This window comes from Pseudophryne corroboree, chromosome 5, assembly GCF_028390025.1.
Source record: "Pseudophryne corroboree isolate aPseCor3 chromosome 5, aPseCor3.hap2, whole genome shotgun sequence".
Lineage (NCBI taxonomy): Eukaryota > Metazoa > Chordata > Amphibia > Anura > Myobatrachidae > Pseudophryne > Pseudophryne corroboree.
Window position 1 is genome coordinate 82,046,014 of NC_086448.1, and position 27,070 is coordinate 82,073,083.

The following is a 27,070-nucleotide window of genomic DNA, read 5'->3' on the forward strand; positions in this document are numbered from 1 at the left end:
CAAGAAAGCCCTGCAGATCCTTAAGACCCATACACACTTGCCGATAAAATGAGCGACGTCGCTCATTTTCCCCCTTCCTGAGCGTCGTTGCTCATTTTGTTTGCCAGTGTGTATGCCGCCAGCGACGGTCATTGGTGTGCGGCCCCTCAGGTCGGCAACGATCGTCGCTGTCGGCAGTGCATACAAGCTCTACCTGGACTGTCGTCTAGGAGCTGCATGCACGGCCGGCGGCTGCGTGACGTCACTGAGCAATATGAGCAGTCATATCGCTCAGTGCACACGGGCGGCCTCTGACTGCACGGCCCAGCAGGAGAAACACTAGACGTCGTCACTCGTGGAGCGACGTTGTCTAGTGTGTATGGACCATTAGCCAGTAACTTAGGAAGCTTTAACTTTGCAGAGTACTTTTAACCCTTTTGCGCAATGTTCGTTTCAGGGAACAGTTTATTTTCCCCATTTGTACCTCATGGTAAATTGATGGAGGTTAATGTCCAACATTTCCCAAAAAATATAAATATAATTCGATAGATTTTTAGCGGAGAATAATTGAGACTGTTACTGAGTTCTGGTTATTTTCTGACAGCTTGTAGCCTTATTCCTAGCTATGATGAGAGAATGCTTTGTGTTAGACTTGGACAGTAATTTCTCCAAAAACGTAATTGTTGAAATTGATGAAATTTATTTCAGTACTTTGACAAAATACCCATAAAATTCAAAACTTCTACCATTACAAAAATAGTTCTCTACATAGGATATCTTTTGCAATGCCAGTAGCAAATATTCGGACAAGACAGTCTCAATTTCAGCCTCCAAGCAAGGCCTCCTGTTCCATAATACATAAAAGTTCCTTTCACCCTCTTGATAAATACGTATAAGTTAATCATTTAAATTAGAAATCCACAAAATGTACAGGTCATTGACAGCTGATTTAAAAAAAACAAAAATAAAACAAAAAACAAAATAAAACACAGAAAGCGGATATACAGAAATGTCAGAATGCTCGATGCGGCTTTGCTGTATCCGATTGTTCTACGGGGCGGATGTTGGTCCCACAACATACACAATACGTGTGAACAGAAGCAGCAGTCTTACAGAAGGCAATTCAAGTATTGCAAGGACATTATCTTCTAATGCCGCAGTGTGTTGTGTTGTTTGCACTTGACCCTGTAATGAAAATACAATGAGATATGAATAGTTATTATGAGGTGAGGGTATTAGGATGAGCTCAGGAGATTCCAAGGTATGATGCAGTCAGCAGGTTGCCGTGGGGGTGGGCATTTTAAAGTATTAGGCCCCGTCACCCCTGTGGCATTAATTGCGTCAATAATGTTTCGATTCATTGCTCTCTGGGGAAGGGGAGTGACTAACATGATGCAGTTTTGTATATTCAAGTCATATTTGGCTACGCCTTTAAACAGACCTGCAAATCACAGTATTACAGCTGAGGAGGCGGGGCTCCAATCGTGGTCCATCTGCCCAGTCTATCGGGGGAGGAAGGGGAGGTTCTGGGTACTCCGAAACCCCCCCAGTGTGCGCCACTGCACAAGACACTGTTTCATTATAGATGCTGCTATGATGTGTAAGGGATGGAGCTAATAAATGCACGCAGACTAGCGATAGACAATATCAGGTAATAGCTATATATATTTCCTGCGTATATCACGTACTGAAACTTACAGTACTAACAGTTGACTGCCACCGAACAAAAGCAGAAGCGCTAACCACACCTTCACCATATAGAGCAGACCCATCTAGTTGGTGAGTTACCAAATTGGACAGATATTATTGTGTCTAGGGGACTAAACAATCACTGAGCTTTGGTGACTGAATAATCAAAGCCGAGATGATCAGTAGGCATTTTGAGGCTAATTCAGACCTGATCGCTCGCTAGGTTTTTTTTGCAGTCCTGCGTTCGCATAGTCGCCGCCCATAGGGGAGTGTATTTTCGCTTTGCAAGTGTGTGAACGCATGTGTAGCAGAGCTGTACAAACAGATCTTCTGCAGTCTCTGAGTAGCCCAGGACTTACTCAGTCACTGCGATCACATCAGCCTGTCCGGGACCGGAAATGACGTCAGAAACCCTCCCTGCAAACGCCTGGCCACGCCTGCGTTTTCCCAACCACTCCCAGAAAACGGTCAGTTGCCACCCACAAACGCCCTCTTCCTGTCAATCTCCTCGCGAATGGATTCTTCGCACAAACCCATCGCTGAGCTGCGATCCGCTTTGTACCCGTGCGACATGCCTGCGCATTGCGCAGTTTAGACCTGATCGCCCGCTGTACGAAAACTCAGCCAAGCGATCAGGTCTGAATTAGTGCCCTTTGATCGGACTGCCATGTGGCCTTATATAATAATAAATGGTGCTAGTAATTTTATTGCTCTGTGTGCAGCTGATTTGGTTACAGGTTTTGCTAGATGAAATATGAAATCAGCCAATCATAAACTAGTAAACAGTTCTGTGTGTGTGGTGGAGCCAAGTGGCAGCATCTCTAGATACAGTATTAAGGTGGGTACACACTGGCCGATATATATCGGGCGTTGTATTGAACGGACGATATATTGCGGGTCCGTCGGCCAGTGTGTCCGGGCAATATGTCTGTGAACTCTGTCGTTCACAGACATATCGCGTCAGTCCCGCAGCACAGCTGACGGCCAATATATCTACCGATAAATTGGCGCATCGCTCAGTGTGTACGGGCGACCAGCCGGCCGCCCGTACACATTCTGCGGCAGCCGGCGGTGATTGACAGCTGAACTGGGCGAGCGTGTGTACACGCCCGCCCAATTCATGACATCAGTCCATGATAGATCGGGCAGTGTGTATGCACAGCACACTGCACGATCCGTCCATAGATATATCTGCAGATCAATTGATCGGCAGATATATCTATCAGTGTGTACCCACCTTCAGTCACATATGGGAAGTCACACCATCACGCTCTGTCTTATGCCTGTAAGGCCACTACTACCTGAGGTCACTACTGCTCTCGTAGTCAGAGCACAGGTCACATACTGTAAGCCTAGGAACCAACCAGACATAGTGGGAGACCAGTCTGGGATGAAACCATTACTACTGTACCTACATTACAAGTGCAAAACAAAACCCATATTGGGAAGAAGAAGGGCATTCTGTGCATTGGGCACTGATGCTATGAGAGACAACATAACACTAGCTTGCATTACCTGACGGCACACTCCCTAGTCTTTTCTGCAAGGCCTCCAGCCGGGCTATGTAGTCTGTTAATGCCCTGTCGGGATCATAATGCTGAAGATGGGAGCAGGGACTCAGTTCCGATGAAATATACCTGCGAGAGGAGGGGGAATATTTGCATTTATTGGGAGAAAAAAATAAATATACAATTAGAATTTGAATGTACACCTAAAGATTATAAAGCTCACATCAATCTATAATAGAAAAATAGTAAGTTGAGTATTTGACATGGGAACATGTAACTATAAAATACACATTGTATTGTGTTCTGCGCCTGGTTTACATCATGGTCAGCATGTAACATGTGCACCTGCACTGTAGCAAGGGCTAATTATAATCCCCTTTCGGGAGACTATGTATTAGGGCCCGGGGTTTCAGAAACAGCGCGATTCCAGCCAACTAGGCTGCATATTTAAAACGGTAATACTTTATAAAGGCAAAAGCAGACTGGTTTTGTCATTTCAATTCTTGCCGCTTTAAATCTGTAGCCAAGACTGCTGGAATTGTGCTGCTTCTAAAAACCCGGACCGTATTACATAACCCCCGCAGTGACTGAGGAGGAGATGTATCAATCTTTTTGAAGAGGACAAGTGAAGAAGTTTCCCATAGCAACCAGTTTCTAGCTTTCATTTATCTAGGACATTCTGTAAAATCAAAGGTTCTAATTGGTTGCTATGGGGAACTTCTCCACTTGTTCTCTTTAGAAGGTTTGATACATCTCCCCCTAAGTTCTCCATTCCCCATCCTGGAAGGCGGACACTTTTGTGTATTAATATGTTTTCTATTCTGTACCCATTATGTAGTAGTGAGGTCTCCATATGCACAAATACAGTAGGACATCATAGAATCATCAACAATTAGTAACTGTGGATTTATCATTGTGAACTGGGATTTATATGTATATATACCTATGTTGGGAATTCACAGTGGACTGTGGGGAATCGAAGCCTGATCGTGACCGACATGAAGAAAGCCTCTGCTCCCCGTACAAATCAACACTGCCGGCCGGATGATACGGCGAGTCCGTCCTCACCTCATTACCTGAAAACGATGCAACAATTGATGTTACTGGTTTTTACATGGTTAATTAAAGTTTTGGAGGACTGTATTTTATGAATTCGGTCAAATCCCCCACCCCTACCCCCATCTAATGCTTCCCTGCGGCTTTAGCATCAAGCCACAAAAGCTCAGTAACACATTTGCCAGCACATGTACTGTAGTTGCCCCATCTGGATGAGACCAATCCGTTCTCTTCTGGAGGACAATAGGCCCTGTAAGGAAGTACAGAATATTCTTCTCACCTATGTTTTGTCCAAAACCATTTCGGTTCACACCGCCTGTGCCGGGACTAGTAGCTCGTTGCCAGCGCCGCACCAGAAATTTCATCCTGTATTGAACAAGCAACCCAACTATAATATTTTTATGGTTCCAGGGTAAAAGTAAAAAGCATTTTTCAAAGCGTTACTATTTTTCCTTATTATTTAGTATAAGGATGTTCACCAAACCCTTTGTGCAGCAATACTATAGCATAAATCTTGGTTACCTGGAAATGGCTATTGCCACTCGGGCAGTAGAACGGAAGCGGGTGAAGGCTCTAGAATGCTTTGTGACAACTTCTAGGTCAGTGTAGGACGGACGGCCACCCATCCGGGCAATGAGAGCCAGAGTGGCTTCCTCACACTCCTGGAACCCGCCGAGTAACAGCAGCAGGTATTTCTTCTGGTACACCAGGGCTTTCCTGAAGCTCTCCGACCTCAGGTATTTGCCATACACTCTCTGGAAGAAGGAACACACATTTAGGAACAAGGCACGCATAGATCTTTCTGCATTCAGAACCCGTTTGGCCTTCACACACAATCTCACATCACAGTAACATGAATCATAGGCCACAGTCTTGAAGAGTCTGACCACCTATTACAATAAAACCCTCTCTCACCTTCAGGGCTACATTCTCTGTGTCCCGTCCTAGATCCCTCTGTATGGCTTCATTCCGCAGCTCCACTTTTACTTTGGACAGCTCGGCCTCTGTCTGTTTCAGGGACTTGTGCAGATTCAGCTTCTCTCTGTTCCACGCTTCTCTCTCTGCTGCAAACGCTTCCATGGTCACTGTGTTATCCTGGGCAGACTGGGGGAGGAAAGAGAAGAAGACATCCCTTCTATAAAATGCACTGGCATAAGGAGAAGACAAATTACATCACTGAGCAGGCTTTAATGATGATATCAACAGGGGGCGCTGTCCGATCAGCAGGTGATAGAGCAGCCAACTGTCACCCCGATCCCATCAGGGAGTTATTAGCTGAGCAGACAGCTCTCTCCAGGCGCTAAGCCCAGGTAGTTAGAAGAACACAGAAGAGAATAAAAGTGGCCTAGAGCAGCTTGCACATAATAACGGATACTGTTTAGCTATGTATACATCGGCATTCACATTCTGCATTTAAGATAAGCTAGCACAGGCTAAATACATGTACACAGTTGTGAAAATATAAAATCACTGTACCAAAGGATATCATTCACATATTGGCTACTTTCCCGGCCTATAGACGGGAAGTAGACCAGCTGGCCCAGTGGTGCATCCACAACAACCTCGAGCTCAACCCCCTCAAAACTGTCGAGATGATAGTGGACTTTAGGAAGAAGTCATCTAGTGCACCTCCGCTAACGATTGCTGACAGTGTGGTATCGCTAGTGGACTCCTTCAAGTTTCTAGGGACAACAATCTCCCGGGACCTTAAATGGGGGTCCAACGCCGACGCCACTGTTGGGAAAGCGCAGCAGAGGTTGTTCGTCCTCAGGCAACTAAGGAAGTTCAACATCCCACAGAAGCTTCTGCTCCTCTTCTACTCCGCAATTGTGGAGTCGGTACTGTGCTCCTCGATACTCGTATGGTACAGCTCCGCCAGCGCGAGGGACAGATGTAGGCTCCAAAAGGTGGTCAGAACCGCAGAGAAGATCATCGGGGCCAACCTTCCCTGTACTTGTCCAGAGCTAAAAAGCGGGCAATGAAGATAGTAAAAGACCAGCTACACCCCGGCCACAGCATGTTTAACTTGTTTCCTTCAGGCAGGCGTTACAGGGCCGTCCCCGCCAGGTCCACCAGAAGCCTCAAAAGTTTCTTTCCCCAAGCGGTCCGCCTGCTGAACTCCTGAACATTGACTGACTAGACGTACACGTAACTAACTTGTGTCCCTACAGTATACCTATATGTGTGACTTTACTTCCCCCCCCCCCCCACTTATCTGTTACCTATTTGGCTGTTGTATAGCAAACTGAAGACAAATTCCTAGTATACGCAAGTATACCTGGCCATTAAAGCTGATTCTGATATTTAACTTGTGTTGTGGCTCATATTTTGGAAGGTTACACTTTAGTGCTTTTATCTCAATGACAGAGAATTGTAAAGTTTTTTATGGGAAGAGAGAAAAAGTACCAACCAATCAGCATCAGATATTTTTCAAACAGAGCCTGTAACATGGCAGTTAGAATCTGATTGGTTGGTATTTGATCTCTCTCTGCTTTATCACCCTCCAAGTCTTGATACATCTCCCACTTAGGGAGGCCCTCTGCTGAAACGGCCACAGGCATAAGGAAACTCCCCAGCATCAGTAACTGTGGGAGGAACTGCACTTGTGACATGAAGACTGACCCTTGCTGGCTGCCGTCAGGTACTTACATAGTCTCCAGATGATCCTTTGGCTCTATGGCGAGAGACCTCACCCTCCAGTCTGAGTAAGGCGTTCTGCAGATCGTTCTTCTCCCCAGTCAGTCTGCTGACGTAGCCGGTCAGTTCAGCATTCTGAGTCAGCAGCTTCTCGGTGAGCGTGTTGGCCGGTAATCCTGGTGGTAGCACCAAGTTCTGGAGAGATATTAGAAAGTAAAGTTAGGGGATCCCTAATACGGAAGCCGGTTATGTGTGTTACAGATTAACTCCAGTATTTACACAAATATAACCCTGATACAACTTCAATAGCCCAAGACGGCGTAGTAGACCTTTCCTTCATCAGTACAAATGAGAATACTCATAAATAAAGTGAATGTCGGTAACATATAACTATGTTATGCTCCAGCTGCAGCTAGGGGATTTCTGTAGGTACATGATGATTGTTCCTCTTTAGTAAGAATGTTTTCATATTTCATTGGAAATCTTCCTTTGTTTGTTTCATAAGATCTTCCGCATTGAAGGACAGCATATTGCCTGAGCAGAGATCCGTGGTTTGGTTCCTATTATATGTTGAGTCTCCCATTTCCAACATACTTGGGACCAGACGTATTTTGGATATCGGATTTTTCCATATTTTGGGATATTTGCATACCGTAATGAGATATCTTGGGGATGGAACCTAAGTCTAAACACAGAATGCATTTATGTTTCATATAGACCTTGTACACACAGCCTGAAAGTCATTTTTTTTTGTATCACTTTGTACATTAAACAAAGTTTGCGTGCATTGAACCATCATAGATCAAAAGGTTTAACATTCTCAGCTACGCTCGAAACATTCTGTATTTCGGAATATTCCGTCCTTTTACAGCCTTGGTGCGTTGCAGGAAATTCCCAGCATAGCGTGGCATATGATACGCTATGCTGGCTTTTGAATTGGAGCTGGCGGTCGCGTGCGTATGTACGCTCCTGCCGCCCATTCATTCTAATAGGAGCCGGCTAGCGATGCGTACGCAGCGGCATGCCGTGACTCGCCTGGAGCCAGGACTCCCAAATGCTGGACTATACTTCTACAAAAATTCCAGAGAGGCATTTTTCCCCTGTCTTCCTACTGTATGTACTGTAGATTTTATGCCTTTTTAGCCAATACCATCCTTGTGAATGATTAGTAATACTCCAGTATACTTTTTCTTGTGTCTTAGGAGACTGGACTCCCAAGTGCAGGACTATGTTTCTACAAAAATTCCAGACAGGCTTTTTATTCCTCCTGTATGCAGATTTTATGTTGTTTTATCAAATAACCTTTTTTTTCCTGCTTAAGCACAATGTGGATTTTCCTCTGAGAATTAAAAAAAAAAACCCTACGCCCACTAAGTCTCAGAGGAACATAATTCTTTACATATATTTTTATTCCAGTGAACAGGTGGGAAGTCTGATTTATACAGCACTTTGCTCTTTAAACTGGATCCCAGACAATTATTCTTTCACATTTTTTCCTTTCCAGGTGATAAGTGACTAGGTACTGTGATTTCACATTGCCTGAATTATGGTTCCAGAAGGTCAAGACAGGATCCAAAAACAGATACCCAGGCTTGGGTACATCAGTAAACAGTAAGTGCATACAAGTGTTCTTTGGTTCGCATGCACCTGACCATTTTCCTTCAGCTGTTTTTGCGTGATAGTTTCTCGCTAAGCTATGGCAGTGGTATATAGCTACAGTAAAGTTTTTATGAATCATTTTTATTTTTACGGGTGTTGTCATTTGAGAACTGGAAATGGTTACATGGAGAATCCAGTGATCAAGGATTAGGCGGTTTTCCACAGGTTGTGCAACAACAACTCCTAGTAAGCCATCCCAGCCTGCAATAAATATTTCCTTAGATATGGATGGGCCCTTACAGGCAGACAGAAACTCACGCGAGAAAGTAAAAGCAATGTATTTAATACAAGGTGCAGGAAGGCATGCAGAAGTCATTCAATCAAAGTCATCTGAAGGCAGAGAACTCCTTCCAATCCCCAGTGTCACCTCACCTGTCCTTGGAGTGACAACATGGCTACGTGCTCGAGCTGAGACAGAACATCTTGAATGCTGTTTTGGGACCAGGCAAATGCGTCGTCATCTGCACCCTCAAACAGTACCCTTCAGGAAAGAATACAACCCATGTAAAATGCATTATATATACCTTATCCGTAACAATTTCTTCTAGGCTGCAGGATAGCAATATGAAACATATACTTTTAAGCGGCTTGCTGAATATATGAGGGTGCTGGCAGCACTGAGAGCGGGGCTATACAGCGCATTATGCAGGGTGAGAAAGTGTCCTGGCAGCTCTAGGATTTATACCATACAGGATTCCCTATACTGTCTGCAGCCAAGTGTCTGTTGTCATCAATGCAAGTGCTCACTCACCTCAGCCCCTGACATCTCACTGACATGTTTAAGTACAACCCTTATTCAATGCCGGACGTCTAAGGTTTCGCTGACTGATTTAATGAATGGCATTTCGTAGCTGCTTCAGAAGAGTTAGGAAATTAAAATGATTATAGCATGTACTGTGCAGCCTGGGTAATGAATGCTATGCCAACCTATGGCAGGAGTGGGCTGTGATCCAATACACATTTGGTGGAATAATCAGTATTGCTAAATAACATAATAGTAGTAAGTTGTCATGTAAATAACAAGAGCTGTAAAATGTGTTGGGTAAATGTAACTAAATGTATTTAAACTGAGCTGTTATTTCCTGTGAATGAGGATCAAAGGCTTTATTACATATGCAATTCCGCTATAGTACATATTTATACAGCTTGTGCTCAAACATTCCAAACAATAAATATGCCAAATAAAACACATGCCAGCCTACATCTAACCTGTATTACACACAGTATAAACACTATACACGGCTACATGTAATATAAATAAGACACACAAACACTACATATAATCTAAATATTACAAAGTTAAAAATTACTCTATATTCTAAATATGACAATACAAACACTACATCTAAACTAAATGTTACACAATGTAAAAACTATACACTAATCCTAGTAATGTAAATATGACAATAAAAAAATGATGATGTTATAGTGTATAGTTTTTACTTTGTGTAATATTTAGATTAGATGTTGTGTTTACATCTAATCTAAATACGACACAGGAACACTACTGTACATCTAATAAAAATAATACACAAGGTAAAAACTATACACTGCATCTAATCTAATTATGACACACAAACAACGTTACATCTAAATAATGCACAAAAAGAAACATCTCTACACTGCATGTTTCATCCAAATATCTAATCTAAATATTACACATGGTAAAAAGCATACAATGCTACAATTAATCTACATATGACACACACACACACACACACACACACACACACACACACACACACACACACACACACTGCTACCTTACATCTAATTATTATACACATGGAAACATGTACCATGAATAATACCCGGCCTCACCTCTGACTGGCTTTGGCTGCCAGCTTTCTCAGTTTAACGGACACCTGTCGCAGCCTCCGCCTGACGCCGTCTAGGCTGAAAGACGCCTCATCTGTATCACGTCCACCATCCGGCACACTCAGAGGATCAGGGCACAAAACATTTGGGGCGTCCCCAGCCTGCAGCTGGACGTCATTTCTTGCTGGGATTTTACTTGGAGTCTAGGGACAATACAGGGGATATAATTTGGCCTTTTTTTCAAATATACATAAATCACAGTTATTTATTTTCATTTCAAAGTGTATTCAGGACGGCAATGTGTTTAGTGTGAATTATGGGGATTAGCGCCTGAGTCCATGTATCTGGTATGAATTCACTATTTGCAGGCGAAGAACAGCGGGCATGCACCCCAACATGGAAGCACGTATATGCGCCGATGCAGCTAGGCTTTGTTTTACCACCTATACCTGCTGGCACCTAGATAAGTGTGAAATAAGCATTCTTACATAGGCCGAGTAAAGTAGTGGCATGTTTCTGCTGACCAGGAAAAATACATATTTACACTTATCTGTAGGAGATCAGGGGTAGGTACCAGCAGTGGCTGATGATGACATAGAATCAGCAGGGGTAGTTATTGTCAATGATTTTTAAGGCATTACCCTATTTTGCTGCATAGGGAAAACAGGGCACACCGATGTGACCTCGTACACTTAGCTTCTGTATGACATAAGTCGCAAGACTCCCGGTGAGACCGAGATGCCCCGAGAGGAGAATATTTCTGTACATTTTGCGATTTATACACATAGCGGAATCAGAGAAAAGACAATCACCGTGTCCTAGAGACGCCGGGCTGAGGTGAAGCTGCAGCTGTCTGCATCATAGCTCTCTTGTTACAGATTCAGACTCTGTCTCATACAGATGTACAAATGCTGCACATTACAGTAGTCTGCATACACTAGCAAAACAGTCTTGTCACTTCACATCGTTTTATTTGTGTGTACAAGAAGAACATTTTGAGCGATAAGCTGATTGCAGCGGCCAAGTTGCCCCTTGGCGAGACTTGAGCCACAGTGTATGAGAACGCATCGGTACTTGGCTCCTTAACTTCCATATAGGGGGGTCATTCCGAGTTGATCGCTAGCTGCCGTTGTTCGCAGCGCAGCGATTAGGCTAAAAATCGGCATTTCTGCGCATGCGTATGGGCCGCAGTGCACACGCGCGTCGTACTTTCACAAAAAACTATGCAGGTTCACACAGGGTCGAGCGACTTTTTTCCGTTGCTCTGTTGATCGGTGAGTGATTGACAGGAATGGGGCGTTTCTGGGAGGTAACTGACCGTTTTCCGGGAGTGTGCTAAAAAACGCAGGCGTGTCAGGTAAAAACGCAGGCGTGCCTGGGGAAACGGGGGAGTGGCTGGCCGAACGCATGGCGTGTTTGTGACGTCAAAGCAGGAACTAAACAGACTGAAGTGATCCCAAGGACGGAGTAGGTCTGCAGCTACTCTGAAACGGCTTGAATTTTTTTTAACCCAGTTCTGCGATCCTTTCGGTCGCACTTCTGCTAAGCTAAGATACACTCCCAGAGGGCGGCGGCTTAGCGTTTGCACTGCTGCTAAAAGCAGCTAGCGAGTGATCAACTCGGAATGACCCCCATAGTCTTAACTCGTCCGGATTTCTAGTAAGTGCATACACTATGGGGGTAATTCAGAGTTGATCGCAGCAGCAAATTTGTTAGCAGTTGGGCAAAACCATGGCCCTCATTCCGAGTTGATCGCTCGCAAGGCGAATTTAGCAGAGTTGCTCACGCTAAGCCTACGCCTACTGGGAGTGTATCTTAGCTTCTTAAAATTGCGACCGATGTATTCGCAATATTGCGATTACAAACTACTTAGCAGTTTCAGAGTAGCTTCAGACTTACTCGGTATCTGCGATCAGTTCAGTGCTTGTCGTTCCTGGTTTGACGTCATAAACACACCCAGCGTTCGCCCAGACACTCCCCCGTTTCTCCGGCCACTCCTGCGTTTTTTCCGGAAACGGTAGCGTTTTTATCCACACGCCCCTAAAACGCCGTGTTTCCGCCCAGTAACACCCATTTCCTGTCAATCACACTACGATCGCCGGAGCGAAGAAAAAGCCGTGAGTAAAAATACTATCTTCATTGTAAAATTACTTGGCGCAGTCGCAGTGCGATTATTGCGCATGCGTACTAAGCGGAATTTCACTGCGATGCGATGAAAATTACCGAGCTAACGACTCGGAATGAGGGCCCATGTGCACTGCAGGTGGGGCAGATATAACATGTGCAGAGAGCGTTAGATTTGGGTGGGTTATTTTGTTTCTGTGCAGGGTAAATGCTGGCTGCTTTATTTTTACACTGCAGTTTAGATTTCAGTTTAAACACACCACACCCAAACATAACTCTCTGTACATGTTATATCTGCCTCCCCTGCCGTGCACATGGTTTTGCCCAACTGCTAACAAATTTGCTGCTGCGATCAACTCTGAATTACCCCTATGTGCAGCAGTTACCGCTTCACCCCCATGTAAAAATGTAGTGATTACCAGCAAATGCCGGGGGCACTATGCGTCCCCATCATTATCGGCGATGCTATCTACAAGATAGTGCGCTGATGTGACAGGGAATGTATGAACAGTCAGTGGCACTGACTGTTCCGACAATACCTGGCTGCATCGGCTGGCAGCTATGGGATACATGGGAGATCTTGCGTTGCTTGCGTATGCCCAGTAGAGCCGGCCGGGCAGTGAGAGGCAGCACTAGGCTGATGCGCTGTGGGCTCTGACAGTGATCGCCGGAGGGTGGAGTTTTCACTCGCCCACTTCAGCAGCTGAGATGTTAATACATTTTGTCGCTAGTACTTCTTGCTTCGCCTCGGTAAAGAGATCCGTGCCGCTATAGTACACCTACCTCCCAGTGAGTTAACATACTTTTGCTCTCTAATCCTACCACAATTACAAACCTAACCTTTTAAATAGAGTCCTTTATAGCTTAAAAAAATTGGATTTTGGTACTTACCAGGTAAATCCTTTTCTTTGAATCCACAGGGGGCACTGGAGTACTCTTGGGGATATGGACGGGGCGTTAGCAGGGATAGGCACATTTAAATATTTAAATGTGTATCCCTCCTCCCCTCTCCATACTCCCCAGATGCCTCACTGCAAGTAAGGGAGGAAGAAAGGGAAATGGGGGGAGAGAATACATTTGCCCTTCTGGGTTTAAGCAACATGTAGCATGTCAGCTGCTAGGGAATCCCAAGTACCAACCCAACCTGCAGCCTACTGTATATAGATTTGTCCTTTTATACCTAGCGTCTTTGCGTTATACGGCACAAGACACATGGCACAACGGAGACACTGTAACACGGGTAGCGTAGCAAATCTTTTTTAAATTTTGCACCCTAGCCCCATTGCAAACAAAGCTGCTCACCAGAGACGCACAGCTGCGACTTTTCTCACACAGGAATTGGTATAACACAAGTACTAGTTGCAGATGAGGCATAACGGAACTTAGCGGGAGGAAGAGCAGCAGGCGCTCATATGAGAACCCATTTTACACCGAGACGAGACTCCGTTGCACATAGATGTACAAGTACCGCAAGCCCCAGAGGTCAGTGTATACCATCAGATTCTATCATGTTCTAGAATGCAATAGAGAAATGATAGCTAAAATCTGATTGATTATTATGGGTAACACCTCAACTTTTAGTTTTTAGAAGCTTTAGTAAATCTACCCCATGGTTTCACACCTTTAGAACATGAATGAACTAACTTTCGAAGTCATGAACGACGCATTTCACCAAATGCTATCTCGCAATGTCTCTCTTAGACATAACTCAAGCGACAAAATCATAGCAGCAAACATTAATTATTGCCTAAAATGTATAGAAGAAAGTACATACTTACAAAACACAATAAACCATTCGATGTAAATTACTTTGATATTTTAGGAATAAAATAACACTGAACTTACAGATATTTCTGGACGTTCTCTTCTTTCAGAACCACTTTCTTTGACCCTTTCATGTGCAGTGCTCTGAAGTCTCTGGATGGTCTCCTTTAGCTGCTTCCCCTCTGTCTGGTGCCTTCGGACCTCAATGTCTCTCTCCTGTATCTGCTGCTGAAGACCTTCCACCGTGGCCATCAATTCCTCTAGCTGAGTCTCAGCCAGCTTTGCAGCCTCTTGCTCGGCCTCTAACTCTTTCTGTAGGCTTTGCCTCTGCTCTTCTAAGCTCTGCCTCAGTTGAACACACTCCAGTTTATGGCTCTCCACATCGCTCACCAACTCCACTATACGACTATGTTTACTATCTAGCTGGCCCTGTAGTTCCCTCAGCAAGTCCTCACTCAGTTTGTGCGCTTCTGATTGTCCATTTCCGTCCGAGCTCTGCACATTTGCATCTAAGCCTTGCTTGCATTCCAGAGCATTAGCCAGTTCACTAGAGTGAGTCTTTTCGGCATCCAGAAAAGCCTGAAGCTCTGATACTTTGCTTCGCTCTTGGGATAGCTTAGCTTCATGCAGATTCTCCCTGGATGCTATCTGCTCTTGGAGTTCCTTAACCAGCTGCTCTTCCTCTTCCAAACGCTTGCTGATCTCCAGATTCTTGGCCTTCTGGTCCTCTAAAAGTATTTGAAGATCCTTAGAAAACAAAACCATTATTAACTTAATATAAAATCATGTTTGCAAACAAACAGATCAGAAATTACGGTTTCATAAAAGGCGACTTGTAAGCATGATTGAAAACTAATCACATTACCGCTGAGATTTATGCTGTAATAATACATGCACCACTAGAACTTTATGTTGCAACAGCGGAAGGCTGCTACAGTATCAACTGAATGAGGAACTTTGCTGGGGCGCCTTGCGTGTGGAAGGTTTCCGTGATGCTGCGCTCATGCAGAACGTTGCGGCGACTCCACATAAGTGGAAGGTTTCTGTGAAACTATATATAGAGCAGAAAACATTTTAGAATCAATATTACTCTTATTAATGTAAATTAATTTATCCAGTGTGAGCCCAGAGCGTCACATTCATTCCTAGCATCCGCGGATGTGTGTAAATGTTTGCAGATATGTCTTCAAATATTTATATTGTAAACTGTTTTTGAGTTCATTTAAGTGTCAGAAGTAGGGCTTGTGGCGTTCTGCTGTGGCCCTAGGGGTACACATATCTCAGGTGAGGAAACGTGGAGTAGGAGGGTTGGATTATTCAATATGCTGCAGCAGGAACAGGAAACATTTCATTTAACTAGTAGAGAAAGAAAATTCTCTCCTGGTAAAATGTTTGATCCTAAGTTATTTGGCGGTTTTATATATATCTAAGGGATATCTGTCCTTCTTAATGGTTACTGAGATCATATACTAATACACTATCTATACCGTTAGTAGACAGACATTACTGTATAGAAAAGTCCCTATAAGGAGGGATTACCAAGAGTTTACAAATTACGTGACACCGGGTATACCAAGATACCTTGCTATTATACTCAAACAGGGACGAACTCAGGCTATACCTTGCGTGCTGGAGAAAGGGGGCGTGGTCATGCCTTGCAGCACATGCCATGTGTTACAGGGGTGCGGGCTCGTGCTAAGCCCCCATCTAAGCATGCCACCCGAGCCAAGCGCCAGGAGGCAGGGCAGAGCGTCAGGAGAGGCAGGGCAGAGCGCCAGGAGGCAGAGCAGAGCGTCAGGAGAGGCAGGGCAGAGCGCCAGGAGGCAGAGCAGAGCGCCAGGAGGCAGAGCAGAGCGTCAGGAGGCAGAGCAGAGCGTCAGGAGGCAGAGCAGAGCGTCAGGAGGCAGAGCAGAGCGTCAGGAGGCAGGCCAGAGCGTCAGGAGGCAGGCCAGAGCGTCAGGAGGCAAAGCTGCTCAGCCAGGCATTCACACGGCTGGGCCAGTCCTATCTGGCCATCGACCCTTCTGGGATTTGCCAGTAGAGCCAGACGTAAGTCCGGCTGTGCTGAAATACCGTTGCTACGGTCTTTATTTACTTTATTTTTAGAAAACCAGGCCTTACACATTACTGTTTAAAGACCTTGGTTGAATGATATCTTATTTATATAGATGTTTGTGTGTCATACTGTAGTTTGTTATACTGAGTACTCCAAAAAAAAAAAAAGGGGGGGTGTCATCCAAATCATTGTGGGGAGTCACTTACCCAAGCCCACGTTCCGGTCATGGCTTCAGTACTCCTGCATGCTCCGGTGCCCCAGTCAGTAATAAAAATAACAGCTGCACCTGAGAAGAACGTGCCCAGCACCTTGTGGCACTACATACAGCTGTGTGCTAAGGGCAGGAGGTGGGGTATAGGGGAGGAGGAGCCTGTGCCGTCACACTGTAACTAGTACCAAACAATAATCACAAAAAGCCGATGACAGAAAAAAATAAGGGTACACCGGAAATCTCATACCTCCAGCTCTTCCTTTTGTCGCTGCTCATTGCGTTCCCTCTTTGTCTTCTCCTTCTCCAGAGACCACTGGAACTCTCTGCTCTTCTTTTGTTCATTTGCTAATGCATCACTAATACTGTCCAGTTCCTCCCTTTTCTTCTTGGCCTCCGACCTGATATAAAGCCAGTATATAGTAAGATACACTTCTAAATGTTTTCTAGAAAACATGCTCTATAAGAGGGATCAGTACGAAATCCCTCCGGACGGAATCCCGGCGGTCGGAATACTAACACCGGGATCCTGACCGTCACAATCTTGCCAGGGGGGCGAGCGCAACGCAGCCCCTTGCGGGCACGCTGCGCTCACCACGATGCGGGCCCAGTGCCTCGCTACGCTCGGCACACTAATTTATTCTCCCTCTAGGGGTGTCGTGGACTTGTGCCGGGATTGTGCCAGTCGGGATCCCGATGTCGGTATTTCGACCGTCGGGATTCCGTCCGGCGGGATCTTGACCGCATCCCGTATAAGATGCTAGCTTCATAACAAGTGCGTAGTCTAAGAAGTATAAAACATAATCCATGTTACACAACCCATAAAATGTTCCTTTCTCAATCTGCGCAATTATGGGGCCTCTTTTGTGGTGTCGCCTGCTGAGTAACGGGGACGTGAAAGGGTTAAAACAGCAGCATCTACAGGTTGCTGGCACAGTCTATGAGAGAGTAAGAAGAGGGAAAGTGTGGCCTAATGGCAGCCCAATCATTACCTAAGTGCAGCAAGGGCGTGTCCTAAGGGCAATGGGGGCATGGTCTAAGAGCAGTGAGGGCGTGGCCCAAGGACAAATTGTATAGGTTCAAACTAACAGAGAAGAACACAACTTTACATATAGAGAAAGGGCGTGACCAGGAAGAGGGTGAGGCTGCATTTATTGGAACAGCGAAATGGGCTGGAGGGAGTGTGAGATGTTGATTCTGTAGGGGACAGGGGCCAATGGACTGACTGGTAGAGGGAGGGGGGAGGTGTCAGCAGAGGGATGCAAGAATTTACATGGTCTGCACTATACAGGGGGATACACGATGGTGTGCACTATGCAGGGGGATACACTGTGGTGTGCACTATGCAGGGGGGATACACTGTGGTGTGCACTATGCAGGGGGGATATACTGTGGTGTGCACTATGCAGGGGGGATACACTGTGGTGTGCACTATGCAGGGGGGATACACTGTGGTGTGCACTATGCAGGGGGGATACACTATGGTGTGCACTATACAGGGGGATACACTATGGTGTGCACTATGCAGGGGGATACACTATGGTGTGCACTATACAGGGGGGATACACTGTGGTGTGCACTATACAGGGGGATACACTGTGGTGTGCACTATACAGGGGGATACACTGTGGTGTGCACTATACAGGGGGGATACACTGTGGTGTGCACTATACAGGGGGATACACTGTGGTGTGCACTATACAGGGGGGACACACTGTGGTGTGCACTATACAGGGGGATACACTGTGGTGTGCACTATACAGGGGGATACACTGTGGTGTGCACTATGCAGGGGGATACACTGTGGTGTGCACTATGCAGGGGGATACACTGTGGTGTGCACTATGCAGGGGGGATACACTGTGGTGTGCACTATACAGGGGGATACACTGTGGTGTGCACTATGCAGGGGGGATACACTGTGGTGTGCACTATGCAGGGGGATACACTGTGGTGTGCACTATGCAGGGGGGATACACTGTGGTGTGCACTATGCAGGGGGGATACACTGTGGTGTGCACTATACAGAAGGATACACTGTGGTGTGCACTATACAGGGGGATACACTGTGGTGTGCACTATACAGGGGGATACACTGTGGTGTGCACTATGCAGGGGGGATACACTGTGGTATGCACTATACAGGGGGATACACTGTGGTGTGCACTATGCAGGGGGATACACTGTGGTGTGCACTATGCAGGCGGATACACTGTGGTGTGCACTATGCAGGGGGATACACTGTGGTGTGCACTATGCAGGGGGATACACTGGTGTGCACTATGCAGGGGGATACACTGTGGTGTGCACTATACAGGGGGATACACTGTGGTCTGCACTATACAGGGGGATACACTGTGGTCTGCACTATACAGAGGGATACACTGTGGTCTGCACTATGCAGAGGGATACACTGTGGTGTGCACTATGCAGGGGGATACACTGTGGTGTGCACTATACAGGGGGATACACTATGGTCTGCACTATACAGGGGGATACACTAAGGTCTGCACTATACAGGGGGATACACTGTGGTCTGCACTATACAGGGGGATACACTGTGGTCTGCACTATACAGGGGGATACACTATGGTCTGCACTATACAGGGGGATACACTGTGGTCTGCACTATACAGGGGGATACACTGTGGTCTGCACTATACAGGGGGATACACTATGGTCTGCACTATACAGGGGGATACACTGTGGTCTGCACTATACAGGGGGATACACTGTGGTCTGCACTATACAGGGGGATACACTGTGGTCTGCACTATACAGGGGGATACACTGTAGTGTGCACTATACAGGGGGATACACTGTGGTCTGCACTATACAGGGGGATACTACAGAAAATATCAATGCACACTACAGTATGTACAATGTGCTGCAATGTTTATGTCTGTCCTACAGAGAGCTCACCATCCATTGCACCATACGGTGTTTGGTTTCATACAGTCTCAGATGGCTTTGTGACAGTATTAGCCATCCCTGTGGAATACTGTCCACAACAACTATTACTGAACTCACATTCAGAGGGTGACAGTGCAGTAGGAGTGTCTGTAAGGTAAATATAATAACACTAGTTACCAGTCCGTTAAAATGACGGAACAACATAACAGTAATGTCAGCGCCGGCGGCTGTGCGCGACCGAATGGAGCAACACTTGAATTGCTCCGTCGGGCGCCATCTGGTGGCTGCTGGCGCGCAAAATGCTTGAATTCCCCCCACAGAGGTGAGGAGCAGTGTTAACCTTTTATTATACAGGATTTATGTTGTGATTACAGTAGTCGTTGCACAATAGTTACTGAAATGACTCCATAATGAAAGTACACAGGTCTACATACTGAGAAGCGTTTCACTACATGACGTAGTAAATCACCTGACAGACTCCAGTTCTTTAAAGTGCTTGTGCTGCAGTTTGAGCGCAGATTCCAGCTCCATCTTGGTTAGCGCAAGTTCGTTCTTGACTTCGGCTGACGAGAGCCTCTCGGAGGCCAGCTGTTCCTGCAGCTCGGCGGCTTTTGCACTCAGACTGTTGAGCTGTAAGTGAATTTCTTGCGAGTGTGAGGGCTGATCCTGCTGAATGTGCTGTGCGCCCCCTGCTGGTAGAACAGTACATAAATAAGTGCTACTGCAGTGATCACCTGTAGAGAGTACATGATGTGCATTCGGCTAGAAGGTCCACATTTGGCCGATCATCATATGTCAGACTTCAGGGTGTAGACAAACACTAACCTGCATTACACAATTAAATGGAAGACAAAGTGTGTTCAATAATTCCACACAGCAGCTAAGATGCTTTTAATGATGTTGCCCACATTTGTACAGCCCACTGCCTTACAATGATCCATTAATGTAGTGCTCTGGTGGGTGTCGTTCCCATGAGGAGAATCAGAGAACTCTCCACTGTAACCTGTCCTCTAAACTCAATCTGCTCGGATGCTGGGTGTGGGGGTATGGCAGCTCCTGTCCAATCAGGGCCCACATTCACTACACAGCACCCATCCTTGTGCAACTTAATCCCTAACTAGCCTGTTTGTACCTCCCTACAACTCTTCATAGGAACAGTGGTAAATGTGGGGTTCCAAGGAACCAGGAACACAATAGAGGTGCATTTATAATGATAAGTTTAGAAAACTGTCTCTGTTTCAGTTTCAGGCCTCTGCTAAGGGTCCCCTACAGAGCATGTTTTAAGGATTACCCTGGTAAATATACCAATTCACCTTTGCACAGTTGAAAGAAAACTCCTCCTTAAAATAATTGTACTGTCTTGGATAGGACAACAGATATACTCATGTATGTGCACTGGATACAATCATATATACAAAGGAGGTTTGTTGTATCTAAAGGTGACAGAAATAAAAGTGATTTGCCCGGAACTCAGAATCCTCTGAAGGTAAACTTCCCCTTCCATCTTTACACCATGCTCCTCTGGCCTTAGCCAAGTCACTGGCTTGGATGACACCAGTACTCTGGCTAGGAGATCTTCCCTTTCTGCCTGCTAGACTCAGGTAACAGACGTGGAATGGTCCTCACCAAGTTGCTACAGGGGGTGGACTCAAAGATGGGCGAGTGTCCTAGATTGCATTACCTGCCCTGTAACTCTTATAGTCACATGTTCTGAGACTACTGTTCCTGTAGCGTAAACTATTTGTTCTGTAACAGCAGTATGTCATACATTTGTTGTTTCTAGAACTCTGGGAACATTTTACAGATGTCAGTGAAAATAGGGAGTGTTAACAGGTACAAAGGAACACAGCCAACTGGGAAGTAAGGGGGGAAACCAACACAGATAGCAGACAACCCACCAGAAGCACCACAAGCCATCTATAGAACATTACCTACAGGGCTGGGATAATCACCCCCCCCCCCCCCCCCTCCATATAATAGATAATGCCCTCTTTTCTTACTTGTAGCCCCAAATTTAAATCAGAACACCCAAAAGAAAAACCAAGATACCTTCAGTGTTTGCATGAAATATTGGACTGACTTCAGCATCACTCTGCAAGTTTGTCAGCTGGGCTCGCAGATCCTGAATTTCAAGCAACAAACTCCGCCGGTCAGCATTCTGTATGCAGTCCATGGCATTTATTTGCTCCATCCCCTAGAAGGAAAGGGACATCGCCAACCAGGTAACTACAGACGTCATTCGACTTGCCAAACAGTACAGTACCCATGGTAAAGTATTATTGACACTTAAATATGACTATTAAAAAATATATAAATAATACTATCACCAACTGATAAGATGATTTGCAAACCTGGTTATTTAAAACACACATATCTATCTATCTATGCTAGCCACGTGGCTGGAACAGTTCACCTGTAAAACCATTACATAGGTGTCCTAAGCCAAGCTCCGGAGGACACAGGCCTCCCATGGTGCAGTAGGGCCAACAGGCGGTCAAATAAGATTACATCCAGCCAGTTAGCTCCTGTCATTTTTCAAATCTGTGATGATTGTATGGTGCGTTATAACCTTGCGCTTATCACTGGTTTATAACTTCTTTATCCCTTCTCCTGGTTAATATATCTGCCCCCCTCCCCCCTGTCTGGTAGTAGTCCTCTCTCAACCATCTCTCACTTGTGATTCTGTGAGGAGACTTGCAAAGCATGTACTGTGTGGGGTCCTGAGGACCGAGTTTGAGAACCTATGCTAAAGACCATATGCTATACAACAGGGAATTGAGAGGATTTTCCAAATTTGCTGCTGCTATTGCCTGAGAGGGATTCTTGTTATGCTTTTATCTTCTATGTTTGTAAGTGTGTTATGTTGTTAAACCTTTTGTGTTTTAAAACGATAATTTGCACTATTATCTTTCTCATTGTGTTCCCCTTTATGAGCAAAAAACTAGCTCCTGTACACATTTGTTACAGATTGTACATCAAAGAATAATTTGGAAACACCACCAGTCAATTGTGAAGTTGAAATATCTCAAAAAGACGGTATTATCCCTCTTTATTTTCAACTTTGTGGTGAATAAAGGGTGAATTGGTTTACCTTCGTGCCGCTTGTGCTCTATGTCTTTTTTTGAAACACCATTCTCATGGCCCTGTCATTGTAGTTAGAGAAGGTCACATATTGCGTCCATGGCTGGATGTCCATTTAATAGATTTATAACAACTACAGGGCAGTGAAGCCTGACCACCAATGCTGTAAACCCCATAACATGGGGAAAACTGACTCGCAAAACAATTCATAGTGGAGACAACCCCCCAGAAAAACTTACAACTTATTATAGCATTCGACAGAGCACCCAATCACCTGCTCCTGTAGCCTGTGCTGCATTTGGTTCAGTAGCGCAGGTGCATTGCAGTTGGCCAGTGCGGTCAGCTGCGTATGGAAAGCTGACATCAGCACATCCTGCTCTCTGCAGAAGACTTCCTGTATCGCCCTCAGCAGCTCTCCCCTCCAGTCCGGGGTCAGGTCATGAATATCTGACCGTGTATGAGGCTGAAATACAGGTAAATCACAATCATTAAACCTTTATTACACATACACATAATCAGGCTGTATATCTGTAGGTAATAGCATGTGTTATCACAAGGTAGTTGCCATAGTGTTTGATCTGAAGTGAAAAGTAACTGGAAGTAAAAGGAATATAATTTATCATGAGCAGGCAGGTAGAATGAATGGGATTGCCACCTAGGAATTATGTCCTTTCACACAGTGGAATCCCCAGAGAGAAGCTTACGGCAGACTTCAGCACTGGTCCCTGTTGTGTATACCAACCTCAGACTCCTTGTGGACCTGTATTTTCCTGATCAAGGCTTTCAGGGAACCAATGGTCTCTAGTAAAGCTTTTCTTTCCCGATGCCAGGACTGTGCGTTCACAGGGAAAGAGGTCTCTTTATCGGGGCTGGCGGCTTCGGTCAGCGACAAAACTTGCATTCCCTCCTGATGGACGGCCCTCAACAAGTCCTGTAACCAAAGTTGACATTGCTATTTAGTAAGAGCGCCAGGTACATAGCTATAAGCGGGAATAAGGCATAAGAGAGTTGCGGTCTCCCAGTGACTAGTACCTTGATCTGGCTCGGAATTAACTCTGTTGGAATGTCGCCCTCTGCTGTCAGCCCTGGGAGCTGGTCAAAGCTCTGTACATCGTATGTTCCCTGGCTCCAATCACACTCTGCCCCCACAGGCACAAAAATAAATAAATATTAAGGTGAACCAATTTTAAAAGAAAATATTACATTAGGTATTTACTGTAATATAACTCAACATGAGACACAGAAAAAGTGGTAAGTTATCCCTCCCTGTCGCCATCCCTGTCCCACCTCCCCCCCTCTCCCCCCAAATAGCTGCAGCATGGCATTCGTGCTGAAGCTTGGGGTCACTGTGAGTGGCAATACAGGACCAGATCTGCACATGCACAGTGTATCCACAATCTTGGTTGTGCGCAGTGCATCCCTATGAATCACGCCCACTATTGCTTAGTACAATTTATCATGGGGGGGTATTATCACTGATGAATAAGAGGGGCATGACAACTATGGGCTTAGAACAAAGAGATAAAGAACTCTCTATACTCCATGGTGAGGACTGCACACAGTGTCAGTAACACCAGTAATAACCCCTGTAACTGCACATACACATTCTTCAACAATTACTGCCATACTTCAGGAGCTACGGGAATATAAACCGTTTCATGAGGTCCTTACATAGTGTGTTGCTGGCCCTCAGCTCCTAGAAAAATAATTTCCAACAGGATGCAAAGTACAAATGTGCCCTCATACATCTAGCCTCAATGCACCACACAGTGATCCCCCAGGTCCCGAGCAATTCTGTGCTAGCGCTGGGCGTCTCTTTTGGCCGAAAATGAGTCTTAGTCGCAACGCAATGCAACTCGGACTGTGCTTATTAATTTGATATGGGACATTTGTAAATCTGTGAGAGTATATGAAGCACAACAAATCTTGGCAGCAGCATCATAGTACTTCACATACAGATTCAGACTCAGTCGCGTATCAAATTAATCAGTGCAGCCTCTCGGTGTGCCCCAGCTGAGTTGTGCTGCGACTAAGATGCATTTCTGGCAACATAAGAAAACCCAAAACACAAAAAAAAAAAAAAGACACTCAATGCTAGCAGAGTCTCCTGGGATCTGGTGTGCAGAGAGGGGCTGTTCGGTGTGACTGCAGCAATGCAGTATGAGGACATGTCTGTATAGTGTATGTAAAACAGCAGTTCCTATACTCTCTCTGCTTGGAAAAAGTGTATGATTAACAGCAGGTGCAGTAGTCCATTGCCCTGACGTGGCCTTATATATGTTCTCTCCCATAGAGCTTCTTTCATACGTCACACATCCCTGCCTCCACAGGGCAGTGGAACTGAACTAGTAACTGCCTGGGAGAGAGAAACGAATCAGGGAACTTGCATATTACTTGTACAGTTTCCTGCTCCGTGCACCTGGGAGGGCACACAAAACTAAAATATACACACATACATATATACATATATATATATATATATATATATATATATATATATACACACACACACACACACACACACACACATATATATATTTATACACATGGTCAAGTCACATTATTATGATCACCAGCTAATAGCCAGAGTAACCGCCGTATGCAGCACGGACAGCAGCTAGATGGGCTGGGATTGACTCCATAAGGTGATGGTAGTTTCGCCCGGTTAATTTTGACGGTGAGCGTGTTGGTCGGCCCTCACGCACCTTTGTAGCCGATGTGCGCCTCTCAAATAAATGGCACATGGGGCTCCACAGTTTCCACGTCGGTTATATGCAATGGTGCCATCTGTCCAGTCACGATACACCGTCACCACAGCAGCACGCCAACAGTTCACAAATTTTCAGGAATACTACCACCCTTGGCCCGAAAGCGGATAATCATCCCTTTTTGCAACTTGGATAAATCGCCACATGTGGTATGTGTGCAGACGGCCTATTGCAGACCTTATATACCCACCAAGCCAGCGCGTGACACGTGACTAAAAGGTGGTCATAATAATGTGACTCGACTGTGTGTATATAGGTCACATGTTGGCAGTTTTTCTCTAATAGCAGCTTCTCTTTAAATCTGCATTTATCAAGTTATCCTGCAGAACGTTGATCTCACCACTAGAGGCAGCGTCTGTGAAGTGAAATGATGTAGACAGTGCAGAATCCGGCGCACCACCTGCCTGGAAGCAATACAGAAATAAGACCACAAACTGTGTTTAAAACAAATTAAAAGAAAGTACAGTATATAACATAAAAGTTTACTTCTATATTCAAACTTTTGGGAGTTAGACCAAAAGTGCCCAAGTGTGGACCTCTGCCAAAGGGTCTTACTATATTAACTGTACAATAAACCTGGGCAGTACAGGTTGAGTATCCCTTATCCAAAATGCTTGGGGCCAGAAGTATTTTGGATATCGGATTTTTCCGTATTTTGGAATAATTGCATACCATAATGAGATATCATGGCGATGGGACGTAAGTCTAAGCACAGAATGCATTTATGTTTCATATACACCTTATACACACAGTCTGAAGGGCATTTTAGCCAATATTTTTTATAACTTTGTGCATTAAACAAAGTGTGTGTACATTCACACAATTTATTTATGTTTCATATACACCTTATACACACAGACTGAAGGTCATTTAATACAATATTTTTAATACCTTTGTGTATTAAACAAAGTTTGTGTACATTGAGCCATCAGAAAACAAAGGTTTCACTATCTCAGTCTCACTCAAAAAATTCCGTATTTCGGAATATTTGGATATGGGATACTCAACCTGTATATGCATATTTAGACATAAAAACAACAAAAGTAATTTAGAAGTGACACATAATAGCTAATTACATCGAAAATCACTACTGTAGTTGCTGGCACGGAGGCCTCTTTATCGGAATTAAACTTTGACCATATATACAGATTGCCAAATGTTGGGGTAGATGTGTCATGCCTTCTAAAGTGTGGAGAGGTTACTCATAGCAACCAATAAGCTTATAGCTAGTATATAGTACCTTCTATAAAATGATAGGTAGAAGCGGATTGGTTTCCATGGGCAACTTCTCCACTCTTTAGAAGACTTGATACATCGCCCCCATTGAAACTGTGTTGATACTATTCAATTATTTTCTCATTTTATTAATTGTTGATTAGGCCTTATTTGTATTTATTAATGGGATTCAGTATGTATCAGTGGAGGTCACCTTCATTAAATGTTATGTTCCTCTAACCACTTTCCTGGCGTGGTCACATCAGAAGCGTCCAGATACAAACGCCCTCTGGGCGGCTGGTGGAAAACAAAATCAGCAGCTGCCGCTCTTAGAGGGACCTCCCATCTCCTCTACTTCTGGTTCCCTCCCCAGTGCTTGCCGTGCCGCCAGTCACTGCTGATTGGGCAGCGTGGTGGCACCCCCCACCCCGTAACTGCAGATATTAGCAGCTGCTGGGGATATGTAAAAACCTCATCTTCCCCTGTGTACACCCAGTGGCTGCAGAGGTGCAGCCGCAAGGTAAATCCAAGACGTGATATTCCGATCAACGGTGGACCAAAATACAAAAATGTCAGTACGTACATCAGTCATCAA

At 45.1% G+C, this 27,070-nt stretch overlaps 1 protein-coding gene across 10 annotated transcripts in view; it reads right to left on the bottom strand.

Moving 5' to 3' along the window:
• Positions 1-659: 659 nt before the first annotated feature.
• The window catches only part of AKAP9 (A-kinase anchoring protein 9), a 467,089-nt gene continuing 440,678 nt past the window's right edge, over positions 660-27,070 (bottom strand). For 8 of the 10 annotated variants that reach the window (XM_063921430.1, XM_063921427.1, XM_063921429.1 and 5 more), the window contains 17 exons: positions 25,601-25,664; positions 23,525-23,631; positions 23,235-23,423; positions 22,767-22,955; positions 21,461-21,605; positions 19,881-20,103; positions 16,749-16,899; positions 14,316-14,981; positions 10,350-10,549; positions 8,901-9,009; positions 6,882-7,064; positions 5,148-5,336; positions 4,755-4,987; positions 4,513-4,598; positions 4,120-4,252; positions 3,184-3,305; positions 660-1,164 (listed from right to left, as the gene is read on the bottom strand). In XM_063921430.1, coding sequence (XP_063777500.1) covers positions 1,121-1,164; positions 3,184-3,305; positions 4,120-4,252; positions 4,513-4,598; positions 4,755-4,987; positions 5,148-5,336; positions 6,882-7,064; positions 8,901-9,009; positions 10,350-10,549; positions 14,316-14,981; positions 16,749-16,899; positions 19,881-20,103; positions 21,461-21,605; positions 22,767-22,955; positions 23,235-23,423; positions 23,525-23,631; positions 25,601-25,664 — 3,033 coding nt within the window. In that variant the 3' untranslated portion in view covers positions 660-1,120. The remainder of the gene's footprint in view (positions 1,165-3,183; positions 3,306-4,119; positions 4,253-4,512; positions 4,599-4,754; positions 4,988-5,147; positions 5,337-6,881; positions 7,065-8,900; positions 9,010-10,349; positions 10,550-14,315; positions 14,982-16,748; positions 16,900-19,880; positions 20,104-21,460; positions 21,606-22,766; positions 22,956-23,234; positions 23,424-23,524; positions 23,632-25,600; positions 25,665-27,070) is intronic. The other 2 variants (XM_063921432.1, XM_063921424.1) reach the window with 1 other exon arrangement.